At 41.1% G+C, this 14,034-nt stretch overlaps 1 protein-coding gene across 2 annotated transcripts; it reads right to left on the bottom strand.

Moving 5' to 3' along the window:
* Positions 1-2,242: 2,242 nt before the first annotated feature.
* On the bottom strand, positions 2,243-12,601 carry pmp22b (peripheral myelin protein 22b). 2 transcript variants are annotated; one of them, XM_026315281.2, is made up of 5 exons: positions 12,459-12,601; positions 9,333-9,423; positions 8,964-9,057; positions 5,645-5,785; positions 2,243-4,695 (listed from the first exon to the last, which is right to left on the bottom strand). In XM_026315281.2, the coding sequence occupies exons 2-5, from the start codon at positions 9,408-9,410 to the stop codon at positions 4,535-4,537; spliced, it is 474 nt and encodes a 157-aa protein (XP_026171066.1). In that variant the 5' UTR covers positions 9,411-9,423; positions 12,459-12,601; the 3' UTR covers positions 2,243-4,534. The 2 variants fall into 2 exon arrangements, with proteins under 2 accessions (XP_026171066.1, XP_026171065.1); XM_026315280.1 differs by lacking the exon at positions 12,459-12,601 and adding an exon at positions 10,083-10,239.
* Between the last annotated feature and the right edge of the window lie 1,433 nt (positions 12,602-14,034).

The following is a 14,034-nucleotide window of genomic DNA, read 5'->3' as shown; positions in this document are numbered from 1 at the left end:
ACCTGGAGGTTCTTCCACCAGTGGTGATAGCAAGCAGATGGCAGTAATACTGGGAGAGACCCGGCCCTCCTCCCCAACCCCATCCCCTTATATAAAGCACCATTTGCATTTCATGAGGCTTAATTGCGTCTGTTTCCCTCCTCCACACCGGCTCTGCGATTTTGTGGCTGTCACTGTGCACCCCTGAACCCTTGAAGGAGCTGTGATAGATTAAGGTGTACCTTCTGTTTGCATCTCCCTCATTGTGTTCCAGAAATTAGAAAATATTTTCTACCCATAGGCGCAAAGTAGAAAAAAGGTGATGGTGACATTGGGTGGAATAGAATATGACAGGACAGTTTTTAAGACATTAATGAGAGAAGTGATTATTTTAAAAGCTTGCCCTTGATCTTGTGATGGGTCAGGGATGAGCAATGATGTGTGGAACCCCCAGACACCTATAAAGCAGGAAGGTAATAATGCATATCAGTCAATTCTTGATAGACACAACACAGTGATGTAGTGCTTTTTTTTGCTATGCCAATGGATAATTGAACTGTGTCCAAAAATTACTGGTTCTAAAAAGACCTTAAAGGGCAGGGGTTTGTAATGTTGATTTAACTGCCAAAGGATGCCAAAAGCCAGGTGGTGGTTAAATTGAAGGCCAAGCTACGACTGAATGTTGATCTGTTATCATCACCATAGTTAATGTGGCAGGGACTGGGCAGTTCTTGTCAGACAGGTCATTCCAAGTGACATGACAGATATGTCTGGTGCTTGGTTTGTGTCGGGTCTGTCTCACCACATATTTGTAGACATTGTGTTTTGGTTTGTTTTGGCCTGTAATTTTACCCGTACATAATGGGTGTGATCCTAGGCAGTGGTTAGCTTACTGAAGATAGTTCCAAGCTTAAAGTGGCAAAGAATCATGTAGACTTAGACCGAAAGGAGAACATGGTGAGGTCAGGCCAAGTTGTGACGTGTCTTCAACCACCATCAAAACATAAAATCAGGCAGTATCTTCTGGGTTAATGGTGGTCAGTGCTCTATTAGAGCTCCGGTGATTTGTATTTGAGCTCTTCTGGAAACTCGTGGTGGCCCACAAGGTGGATCCTGCCCTGATTTCCCACTATCCATCTTTATTTCTTTCACTGCTAATTAACCTATGCTGTACCGCCTCCTTAGTGCTATAATAAAGTTCTTTACAGATGAGAAGTTTTTTAAAATTGTTGGTAAGAGAAATGGAGCATTCACTTATGTAAGGTTAATAACACAAATTTAAACCAATTGTACTTTGTGACAGTGAAAATATCAAATTTTGCCTGAATCTGTCTAAAGTGGAAGAACCATTTGTCTTCTGCTTTTACCTCTAATGATGTGTTGGGTGATAAAAGCCTTCATAATGGCTCTGGAGGAGGGAGCATTCATTAGATTGACTGAAGTGTAATAGAGAGGAGACAAGCAGGAGAAATCACCATTCTTTATCTCATACGCACATGCTAATGTGTGAGGGTAGCCACCCTCACAACCAAGCTACGTTCCAGACAAAGCTTAATGATCATATATTGTATTAATGAGGTTTAATACACTTGGCAGAGTAAGAAAAAAATGATTTGATACACCCAAGGGAGACATTGAGGCTTTTCACCGCTGTGTCATGGTAGACAGTAGATTTAACTGTAGTGCACAGATGTCACCACAAAGTGGCAGTGTTTGATAATCTAGTGTATGGTGGTTCACACTTTTGTACATTTGTGTTATTACTATACTAATCCACCAGATGGCAGTATAGTACAGGGCATGATAAATTCCTTGGCAAACCAAAAAGTATGGAAAGATACTGAGGTATACAAAATTGAAGAAAATTAAAACATTGGGGGAAAATATGTAAACCAAGATACGGACTTTCACAGATACTGAGAACTACAACACATACACAAGCACACAGCAGAATGCAGTGGCCCCATTTTACCCAGTACGACTATGTCAGAGGGGGAGGCAGTGGGAGGCTGTGACCTCTCAGGCCTGCAACAAGAATCTTCCTTCTGAGAGTACTCTTTCATTGCTGGAGATTTAGATGCCTATCATTGGTCAATTACAGAAGTGCTGCTTACAGGCTGCTGTCTTTAAAAGGACTAGTTAGCGTTTCAGCCGATAATAATCTGTAAGCACTGGATGTGTGCCACTTGAGTCTTCTATCATTAAATCAGGTACTGTGCTTTTGTATATCTGTGGTGTTATTGAAAGACACAAAGCTTCATCGTGGTGGTAAGAAACATCCTTTAATGGTTAAACTTGAAGTAGCTTTGGTAATATCAAGAGCATTTGGAAGTTTAGGTGTAAACATAGAATAGACAGTTGAACTCCGTAGCTTTGCACACCATAATAAAGAGGGCAGTTGTCATTAGAGGCAGTCTCTTCTAACTGAACCCAATAAATGAGCATCATGCTGAACACCACAACAGAGTAACAAGTATAAGCTCTTACTTAAAGCATCATTCCACCACAACATAGCTCTGTTTTGGGAGGCTACAGGATCTCACAGGAGATGTCAAGTGGAGGGCATACCTTCACTTAGAGTATCTAAAACACATCCAAGCCCTCTTATTTCTGATGCTATGAGAGATACTGTTGACACTGAAACACTAGCTGCATGTTTTGAATAACTAGCATTGGGTGCCTACCACCATGCCTTTGCCCCACAAGACACATACGGCATTTGCAACCACATGCACAAGGCAGCTTATTTGATCTAGCAGAGTATGAGCACATACTGTAAGGTGGATTTGCTTGGCTAGAATGTACACAGGAATTTACATGCTGCACACTGTAGTTCAGTTGCTGACACCTAGCAGCGTATGAACATACAGCTACGGTCAAGTATAACAGATTCATCACCTCTGATGGTTCAGAATATGCTTTGATTTTAATGTCTATTCCGTTTTCCACATGATGCTTCTGTAGCCCAGAGAGAGTGTTTCATAGTTCACGAGCAGACAACAGCCTAGAAATTGACTAGAAATGTGGCATTGTGTCATTTCCAGCTCTATTTACATCAAGTGTTAGTGTGAATCCAGTCCCTTGTAACAGTGGAATACACAGTATTAGATAATGTGAGAGTAGTTTTATTGAGTAACTGAATGTTTTAGGCTAGAATGTAATCAACATCTGTTATGCACAACATAAAAACAGTGTTTTATACAGTAGAAGAGAAAAACATCTAGGCGTCAGTGGGCAGAGACTGCAGCATGTCAAACTTCAAGTATGTGAAACAGACATTTGTATCATCACTGCAAACCTCTGTCCTTTTACTCACATATAAAGTTAATACTAAACTTTGTGTTTTTCCTAACTATTCTTATATGGCTTAAACTCAGTGGCATTAGTTTCTTAGTAATATTAGAAGTATATTAGATTTATATTTTTTTATAGGCTATAATGCCCCACAGTATAGTTTTTATGGTGTTCTACTTAATATGCAATTTTATTTTTTAAGAAACAGCCATACACGAGGTGAATATAAACATCAGACAGGGAAAAGTAGGGGAAATCGAGCTGAAATAAAGCTTATATAAAGTAACTTCACTGTGATCCAACTCTTTTCAAACTTGCAGAATAATACCGATATTTCAGATGACTTAATTTCATCAATGCACTCACCCCAAACTCAGTTATTTGTTGTTTTTTTTTTTTTTGTTTTTTTTTTACAGTAGCTGATGAATAAAAAAATCACACTGCAATGTGAAATAGGTTGTGTTCCCTATAGAAGCAGTCAGGCACTATATGCAGTGTACCTCTGTCTAATTCTAACTTTAAATAATGGCAAGCTGTTTAAACATTAAGAAAGTAAATCTGTTGTAAATGATCGCTATCAGTAAATAGGAATGATAAATATATAGCACCATCTTTTGTTGCAAATAAGATGTAGAAAAATACCGAAAATAAAAACACTGAAACTTGCAAATTCACAAAATAGAAAAGGACCAAATCTATATTTCATGGCTATGCTACATCCATGGATGTTACCACTCTTTTTGTAAAGCAAGCCTATTCAAAATAAGTTTCCCAACCCTTCTATTTCTATACATGCATTGGTTAATATACTTCAACAAACCTTTTTTTTTTTTTTTTTTTTTTACTAATTCTTTGGTGAATTACCAAAACAAAAAAGGCAAAAAAACAAACAAACAAAAAACACACAACATAGTGTCTAATTATTTCATCATTACAAACAAACACTGAGGCACTTAATCAGCTAAAACAAAGGTCATACAAGTATTCGTTGACAGAGCAACACAAAACTATGTACATTTATGTAAAAAGTGTTATAAATAGGTTTTAAACCATAGATACTATATACATCTTTTAACTGAGACAGTATTGGTTGTTTTTGTGTTGGTTTGCATGTTGTTTGGTATTACCCCGTTTGTGGTTATTTGGGTGTATTTGCTTGATGGCTCCATTGGCCACTGGTACTCAGACATCTTATACTTCAGAGAGGGACTGTTGACACTTGCAGTTGGGTGCAGGGGGTTACTGGGAACACTGGGATGGCTCATTCTCGCTTCCTCAAGATGACATAGATGAGTCCGCTGATCAGCGCCAAAGGGAAGGCCACCCACGCCAGGATGTAGGAGTAGCCGAAGGAGCTTGTCTTCGGCACCCACTCCGGACTCATCACCGTGTAGATGATGGCTCCACTCATCACAAACAAACCTGTAGGAAGTAAACAGCACTGAATTATGCTGGCCATCATGTTCAATTATCAGATCATGTTTCTGCACAATAAAGGTGCTCTCTCTCGTGTCCTGGGCTGAACTCCACCTGGCAATGGAGGAGGGCAGGGCAGTGTTTCCCAGAAGGCACCCCTACACGTCACATGACTGTTTGGTGCTTACTGAACACCAGTCCAGCCATTGCAAGCCCTTCCAGCCCTGCCCACCTCTCTGGTCTGACATGGCATGATCTGTTTGTCAGACCCCCCACACAGACCCCCCAGACTTTCTGACATTTCAACTTGCATGGCTGGCAGCGCGCCCAGTGTCATTCCTGTTTGGCTGAGTGGGCACCTGGGTGCCTGGCAATATACTGGCACAGTATAGAGAACAAACCTGGGATGTTGAAAAGGGCTGCCAAGAGAGGACACAATGGACTGCTAGTTGAGCCACTCGCTGGCTAAAGGGCATAAAGCACAATGGGACTGGAGCATTAAACCATTAGTGGCTCAGACTCTCTTCATTTAATTCTCTGGCCCAGAAGATGCAGTGTGAGCATCTGTATTTGTTTTGTCTGTGTAGGTGTATTTTGTATGTGTTGTGTATTTTTTAGACTCATCAGGTGTTATCAGAGGAGTATTTTAAAGTAGTGCAGAAACATTTGTCATTTAGTGGATTATCATGTGGTACCTGACGTTTTCCAGCTTCTCAGATTGTAGACTTTGCTGCCTAAACCATGAACTGATTTATTGAAGTAAACAAAAATAAATATTTGCCTTATTATGATCATAAACTGTAATCGGATCCAATATAGACCCCATTTCCAATTTGCATTGTTACATACTAGCCAAAAATTCATCATGTAATGTCTGTTTGAGCTCACTAATGTCTAATGATCTGTCTGTGAATTTATGAGCAAGTGTCAAGGGGGGTGGGGGAGGTGAACTCACCGGCAAGGATCTGGAAAGTTCCAGTGAGGAAGAAGCGTCCGCCTTTCTGCAAAGTGAAGAGCTGGCAGAAGAACAGGAAGAGAGACAAGCAGCTGAAGATGATGGATAGGATCATGAGAGCCTGGACTGCCTGAATCCACTCTGGAGGGAAAGAAGGAGGAAAATGTTGTCAATAACAGTCATCATCAGCCAGAGCATAATTTATATATCTACCTAATGAGTGCATGCAAAGGGAGGGATAAAAGGGAACAAATGAAAAAGTAAATGCCAAAGTTTCCATTGGCTTTGCCTCCGCTGAATTTAAGCATCCACTCAAACAGAACATAATGAGCGAGCCATGTTTACTTCTGGGACTGTGTAATGGATCCCTAACAATGAAATCTAGGTATCTTGTTCCTAAAAGCTCTGTGCACCTCAGCAGGACCTACTCCATGAGTAAATGTACCATATTGATTGTTAGTGCTAGTCCTCCAAGGTCTGCCTGCTGTAAGCCATTAACCCATTAGACACCTGTTAGGGAAGACCATCTACTGTATCTGTGCTGTCTATCTAAGTGTGGGGTTGTGAGTTTGACTGTATGTTCCTGTACTTCATTTGTGCCACCACGCCAAGAATCCCAGGATTTCCAAGCAGTATCTATTTCTTGTCTGAGAGTTATCTGTGCTGCTCTCAGGTTTCCCCAGCACTCACTCCTTTCCTCTCTGTATCTATCCATCTCCTCTCTTTAGCTATGGCTGCTGTTACTGTCGTGTTTTTGTGCTGGCATGTCACAAGGTGCTTGACCACAAGGACTGCCAGAGCATGTTTGTGCATTGGCAGCCATTGCATAAGTCCACTCGTTTGCTCCCCTTGTATCAGCAAATGTTGCATATCCCATTCCAAGTCTATAAAAAGTGGGACTTTATTATGGATCTGTGCGCCACTGCTAAACTCCGACATTTAGATCTCTCTCATGTTCCCCAGAGCATTTTCAGTGACCTGTAGTTTGGACTGTAGTGGACTCTCGTATTGTGTAAATCAAATGTAAGTTGTGGTTGTAAAAATGGTAAAAAGGCCTGATGCATAATTTATCACAGTGCATACTCGTAAACAAAAGAGATGATGAAGTAATATGATGCTTTGTGTGATGTTTTGATTTCGACCAACCACATTTTAACAGTGTAGGCTAAAAACCCTAAATTGCACTGTAAAATACTGTATTTATGACCTATACAGTTTCCCCAAAGAAACTCTGACTTCTGTTTTTGATCTAAAGGGGAACAGTCTTGAACGGTTGCCCAGTCTTGCTGCCATTGAGTCAGGTTGTCTGCAGTAGCAGTGCTACGGTACATCACAATGACCACTGGTTCAGGGATGAGATATGGGAGGAAACATGACACTCCGCAAATATCCGACTATAAAATGCAGCCAGCACAATACCCCGCCATAGCAACAATTAGAGTCCACTGTAATGATCTTGTTTTCAGACGGGACATAATACTGTGATAACTGAGAAATGGCTGAAATGTTCCATCCCTGTCCTATGAATAGTGCTTACCTATAAACAGACAGTACATCACTGATTTCTCATAAACAGACATCTTGTCTTCCTTCCTTCCTCACTGACCAGGAGAAGGAAACAGTGGCATGAGCTATTTCCTACCATGAGGTGTGGTTTAGGGTCCAGAATGTCACTGATAAGCAAGCATGACTCAAAATTTTACATGAATGCCATGTTTTATGATTGTGCTATTATGATACAGAAACTTACTTCTACTGGAGTCTAGCATTCAAATACACAACTGGAAAATAACTGTTGTTTGCTGACTTTTTGCCTTCTGCTCTTAGGCGGACAGTAGTGCACAATGAAAATAAAACTGCTCTAGTGTGTTTACTTTACTGTTTATGTATTGTGGGCCTGTGAGAGGGCAGAGGACATTCTTCCTCAATAGCTAATTTTAGAGTGAGTAAATTCTATGAAGTAATTTTCCTATCTGTAAGGATGTGGTTTAGTCAAGCTCAGCATGCGATAACTGTGACATAAGTATCTCTCACCCAATTTTCAGGAAAACTAATTGCCGCTAATGTTTTTGTACATAGCAGTGACAATGGGGAACTAAGCTTCAGAAATAGCAAACCTTAAAAAGAATTATGACCATGATTATGAGAAGGAACTTGATTGCTCAGCAAGGCTTCAAAAAGCCCATCTGAACACAGGCTTGGCCCCTGTGCGAGGGCAGAATACTATCTTCCATCTCCCAAAGCTAAAGCACAGCCCAGAGCACATCACACGCGCTTTCTTAAATAAACACTGTGCGTCAGTGCCCTAATGAAAGCAAGTCAAACAAACTGCCTTCGCCATCAAACTACCTGGCAGAGTGCGCAGGCACTGCCGGCCTGACAAAACACACACTGGCTAAGCATGGCTCATTCTAGACAAATTACATCACCCCGCTGCAGCCAGCCATGCCTGCGCCTCTGTGACGGCACATTTAGCAGCAAAATGGAGAGTTGAACAACAGTGATTTCACGTAAAGTTTTCATTAAACTTAAGTCAGAGTAAAGTTTATTTCCATTTACTCCTCAAAAACAGTGGAATGTACATATTTATTAATAATAAATATGTATAACTGGACCATGTGAGGGTGGCTACCTAAATACATCTTTACTAGTGTAGCTGCTGCTTTTGAATCATCCTTATGATCCCTGCAAACTAGCACTGGACATTATGATGTGACATTGGGCGTGACTACCATCAGTATGCTATGTTCTGCATGAGGTCCAGGATCTCCCTGCTTTCCAACTCTCTGACACACTCAGAAAATCACAGACATACACACACAGATGTGTAACTTTAAATATCCTCTGCAGCCCCACCCTGATCATCCCCAGCTCCCTAACTGCTGTCACTGTGGACTCCCAACACGAGACCTGAATATGGACATCACACCACGACTATTTATACAGAGGCAGCCTATCAGCTAACACTTCACAACAGCACTGTCACATTCTCTGCCCTAGATGGCACCAGAGGTTCAGAGGAGCTGTGACACACCCACACTGTCAACATGGTAAATGTGTGGATTTTAGCAAGTCATTTTCCAAAGTTTAAATCCTCCATTAGTATGAGCATGAATTTAATTACTATCAAGATCATGTTGCCCAAAACAAAACTAAACATTAATGTATTGGTGAAAGAAAATCTTGAAAATAATCACAGCTTCACAGCAGAGGAATAATTACAATGACCAGTAATAGGCACCATCTGGTAAATACACAGCAAGTAAGTAGTGAAAGTTGTCTTAGATGCAAATAGTAGAATATTAGGCAGGTATCTGACCTCCAGTTGATGCTGGGTTACAGTGGTATCCTCCAATGGTAGTCGAGCAGTTTAGCCATAGGTCTGAGGTGACAGTCTCACATGTCGTCCATTCCTGGTGTCAGCAATATATAACTTGGTCAGTAATGTGTGAAAAGCAGCACCAAACAGGTCAGAAAAAACATATGAGTGACATATACATATCCCCAATACAAGTATAGTACTAATGCTAACCATGAATATATCTGAAACTATATCATAATAATAATAATCTTCTACACAGTAATGTTCGATTCAGGATTGTGATGAGTGTTTTATGTATATTTTATTATAGTTTTTCTAAATCGTAAATGGAATAATGAAATTAAAGAAGAAAATAAAAGGACTCACGCTGACAATTGTTGACACAAACAGGAGAACCAGTGCAGCGACGTGCAGGAGGATGATTCCCAGTAGTAGGAGCAGCATCTTTTCAGACGATCTGGACAGTAATGAGAAGAGCGCACAGCGTCCGTCAGTATGACTGTGTGGATGTGAGACTGGTGGAGACATGGGTGTGTCGCTGCAGCACGGACAGCCTTTACAGAAACTTCATCCGGACCTGAGTCTGTCGGACTCCACCGTTAAACAGCATATCAATGACAGAAAGACAGAAAGTATGGACGCTCATATTCTAGAAGAAGTTTTTGTTTTAGTTGACATTTAGCAGACCCGTTGACTGAAGCTGACCTGAAGAACCAAATTGTTTTTATTTATCCAAAGTCCAAATTGCCAGAAAAGCTCGACTGTTGCCAATTACACGTTTTTTCCTCGTTTAGCATTTTTCCTTAAATTGTTTAACTCGAAACAGAAATAACGATATAATGACCGCTGATCTCCACATGACATACAAAAGCTATAGAATAATCTGTTAAAAAAGTACATCTCCATGTAATTTAACTGTATTTAGCAAACACAATAATTTCTAAATAAGCCTGGTGCCAGACTTTTGGTGGTATCAGCTCGGTCCCCCTGTCAGTGCGCGCAGTGGAGGAGTGCGCATCCCAGCGAAAAGCGCGTTTCGTTTCTTTTCATCCGCCAGAGCAGATTCTAGCTGTAGATGGAAACAAGGAAGTTTAGAAAAGACCAAAGTCCACTTACTTCGAACGGGGAGCTTGTATTTCCGCAAAAAAAGAGTTTCGGGCTCGTAAGAAACCAAAGCAAGTAAAAAGAGTCCCACAGCGGTAGTCCCTCGGTCCTAAAAGTCGCTCTCAGACTAGATTGATGCCAGAGCTGACGTTCTGTTATAAAGTGTCTCATTATGGAAGAACAACGCCCAGCGTGCGTCCCTACGTCATGTAGTGACCCTCTGGTTCACAGCCAGGGCTCCCAATATAGACCCGCCATGCGTAATAGCACATGGGTTGCCTTAGTTACTCACCTAGTGTATGTGTAGTGACCAGACTGATCATTGTTTGGCTGCCCTGGTAACTAAGATCAGCCTTTCATCATTTCTTTTATTGCTTTCTCTCACACTCTGTGTAGTGTGTATTGCAGTTATTATATATAACATATACTTTGGAAATCCACTGTTGGATACATACATTTTGTGAGTGTATTTAGTGTAAGTATATCCAGCATAATTGATCCTACCTTTTGATAGACACAGACTGGATATCATTGAATAAGGACACATTATTGGTTTGACTGATATTTGAAGTTTCAGCCAAGCGAAGTACCTTTTATCAAAATATGAATTCGATTGTAGATCTGTCTATAGTGAAACAGCGTAACTAAAGACAGCTTTATGTTGCCTTGGCAATTACAAACACAAACAGTGCGTACAGTGGTCGTTTCCCCATGGCAGTCATGTAGTCAGCCCCGTGACTCACAGCATGTGTGAAAGTGTGCAGTGGTATGCTCGCCGCACCACCAGTGAGAGATAGCATCTGGGGCTCCCCTCTATTTGACATGATTCATTTCCAGTGAGTGTGAGATGGCGTTCCTCCCTGAACAGGGACTGCAGCCCTGGTTGTCAAAAAGTATGCACTGAGGTTAGCCCTATAAATATGGGTGTTGCAATGAATGGAATTCTAGGAAATATAGTCAGCGAGTATAGGGAGTGGTCAAAATTGTAAATATTTTTAAACTATGAATTGACTGCCTTATCTCTTCCTCTTCCTTGAGCTTCTTCAACTCACAGTTAATAGGCAGAAGATTAACCAAAGTCTGCTGTCAGTCATCATTTTTAGCAGAAGCAGTCTGTTGGACGAATTCTTCATTTATGCATGTTAAAGGCATAATTTCTAAATGCAACAATAACTTTATAGCACTGGACATAATATGTCCATGTCATCAAACGCATACTAATTCACTTTTGGAAAAATCAGTTATTGATTTTATACTGTGTAATAAAAATAGGGGAAATACGGGGGATCCTCTATGGAAGGCACATTTTCCTCATCAGCAGCAGCTTTGTAGTGGAGCTTAGGAGGTGTCCGACCTCAGATAACCCCTGTCAACATCCACTCTCTACTCTTTACTGCTTAGCTCACACTTCCTGGATGCCTCTCTATGTGGGTCTCACACGCACATGAAAACAGAGGCCTTTCTGCTGCGCTCATGTCTGCACACACGCACACACACACACACACACACACACGAAAGGGACAGTTACAAGACCAGATCACAGCCATGAAGTGCTGCCCTGAGTGGGAGCTTTAAGGCTGCTCAGTAATCAGAGATTGTGACATTCGTGGCCTGAGCTGCATTGAAGTACCTCTTTGTCTGATATGATTGTTCTGTTGTTTGTAGCTGATATGTGTGTTGGGTGTTTAACATAGTGTAACTCTGGTGTGTACTGAATTATCAGGCCTCAATCATAAGAGATGTGAACCAGTCAACAGTAAAGGTTTACAGTGACATGTGGAGGAGAACTCTCCCCATTCCCATCCCTTATATGTCAATGTTTGTAAAAGTCTGACAATCAGTGGGTTGAGTACACATGGGAGTGTTAAGTTTAGTGTGGTTCTAAAGCTGGGGTTGAAGCCAAACTTTCTAAAGAGAACCACATAACAAACATTCAGAGTATGATACTAAATAATGTTACACCTGGAACAGCGTCTAACATTTCACCGCCAGTCTTACAATTGCACGTCTTATCCTTATGTTAAAGTGACAGGCAGTGAGTGCATACCAAGACCATAGATAGGACCTAGCCCAGGGGAGTAGGAATCTAGAGAATAGACTGACTGCTTGAGTTACTGTAACTTCATCCAATAACACTTAGGAGAGTGGTATAACATATGTGGCTATCATAAGTGATGTTTGTTTTTGTTCTGACAGTATTGTTTCTACTAAAATCAGTAAAATACGTAAAAGGGACCTTGTCCTTGACACAATTAGATTCTGTTCTTGTTAATGTTAAAACAATGTGACACACTGCCTTCCTGCATTTGACTGCAGTCTTTGCCGTTTCACCGATCTTCGCTCTAACCACAGTACATTAGCTGTGATGAATAAGTGGCTCATACTCACAATAGAGACAGTGAATCCAGCTGATCCTCCTTACAGTTCAGGGGGTAGGCCTATCTGCGTCACTGTTTAACCACTGGGGAATGGGCCTTTTGCCTTGAGTTTCAGGTTGTTGTAGCTGTGGGTCAAAGGTGGCTCAGTTCTTGTGTCCTGTCATTAGCTTGTGAAGTGCTATTATGTGTGGATTCACTGCAGCGGCAGCTCCCCTCCCACTTCATCCAGCCTGTGTTGGAGTCAGACTGCCCCTTTCATGCTCACATTGGTCTCTTCCGGCCCCGGCGTACCTGACTGTATACAGACTCATCTGATTCAAAGATCATCGGTCATAAAGGCTCCTCTCCGTGTTAAGCATACAAAATGAATATGAGTGCTTACAAATAAAAGTTTAACCATTAGACTGATAAGAAGTGAAGTCGGGTGTGTTAGAAACACAAATGCAGGCACAGACAGGCTGAGAGAGAGATATGAGGTAAATATAGGCTGTTTTTTTTTGTATGTGCTGATAAGTTTTAAGATATACAGGAGCCCTTGTCATGTCATCACACTTTAATCAGATCAGACACAGGGTGATGACAACAGAGACGTAAACTGAGCCGTGTACATTGAAATACACTAAATACACAACAGATAGACTGTGAATACAGACAGCTCGTGTGTTGGTTAAGTTCAAATGAAGCTCAAATTTAACAAAATAATTAATTAAAGCCTTGGTAGAGTGGAAGTGGTTTCATTGGTTTCATCAAAAAACATGCAAAAGTACTAATTATCATTGAATATGCTAAATCTATGCTAAGACACTTGTCATATAATAATAATTCTAAACATAAAATCCCACTATTTGTGAAACTGTTCATGGTTGCATAATGTCATCGCTCATCTGACATATCCGACATCATATGCTCATGATTCACACCATATCATGTGTCATTCACTTTGTAAGTTGAAGGTGCTGTGAAGGAAAAGCTGTCATTTGATCCATGTGGTGTGCTGTGAGGAACTAAGCCTGTTCTCCCTCACGCACACTGTGCTTGTTCACTTGGTATCAGATATATAAATAAGACATCTTCATCTAAAATCTAATAAATGTGGCTTCACTATGATTCAGCAGGAAATGCTGCAGTTCTCAGTCTTGACCTCTGTGTCGCTGTATTATCCAGCCTCTCCTCTCTGGCCAGGCATTCATTGACAATGAGAAGAACTGGACTCACAAATCAATTTTATGGATTGTTCCAGAATTGTAGTTAATCACACAAATGGCTGTCTCCTGTGCACCGCACAGCATCTAACAGTCTTTGTGAACTTTACTGAGCAGTTGGGCGCCTCTGGTTTATCACAACTCCCTGGTTGAAGACACAGTTATAAGCAGAATGCTTGTGGAAGATAGTGTTGGTTGAATGAAAGGTTAGGGAGGTAAAGATGTCTCTGCAGGCAGTGTGCACAACCACAGAGCCACTGTACATGAGGTTGGCAGTTGGGATGGAAAACCACACAGAATATTATCAGCCAGCCTCCAGCTTCCTCTCTCTAGCTTGTAGCAGTTACCAGGTCGACTGCTCAAAGGATTCATGCTCAGTTCCTT

The sequence above is a fragment of the Mastacembelus armatus genome, chromosome 19 (genome assembly GCF_900324485.2).
Source record: "Mastacembelus armatus chromosome 19, fMasArm1.2, whole genome shotgun sequence".
NCBI lineage: Eukaryota > Metazoa > Chordata > Actinopteri > Synbranchiformes > Mastacembelidae > Mastacembelus > Mastacembelus armatus.
Note: the sequence above shows the minus strand (reverse complement) of the source record. Positions and strands in the feature narration are given on the sequence as shown.

Coding starts and splice junctions, on each gene's coding strand:
- pmp22b (XM_026315281.2), bottom strand. CDS start 9,410: ATGCTGCTCCTACTACTGGGAATCATCCTCCTGCACGTCGCTGCACTG. Junction 9,058..9,332: donor TTGTGTCAACAATTGTCAGC/GTGAGTCCTTTT, acceptor TGCTGACACCAG/GAATGGACGACATGTGAGAC. Junction 5,786..8,963: donor TAACCCAGCATCAACTGGAG/GTCAGATACCTG, acceptor CTTTCCCTCCAG/AGTGGATTCAGGCAGTCCAG.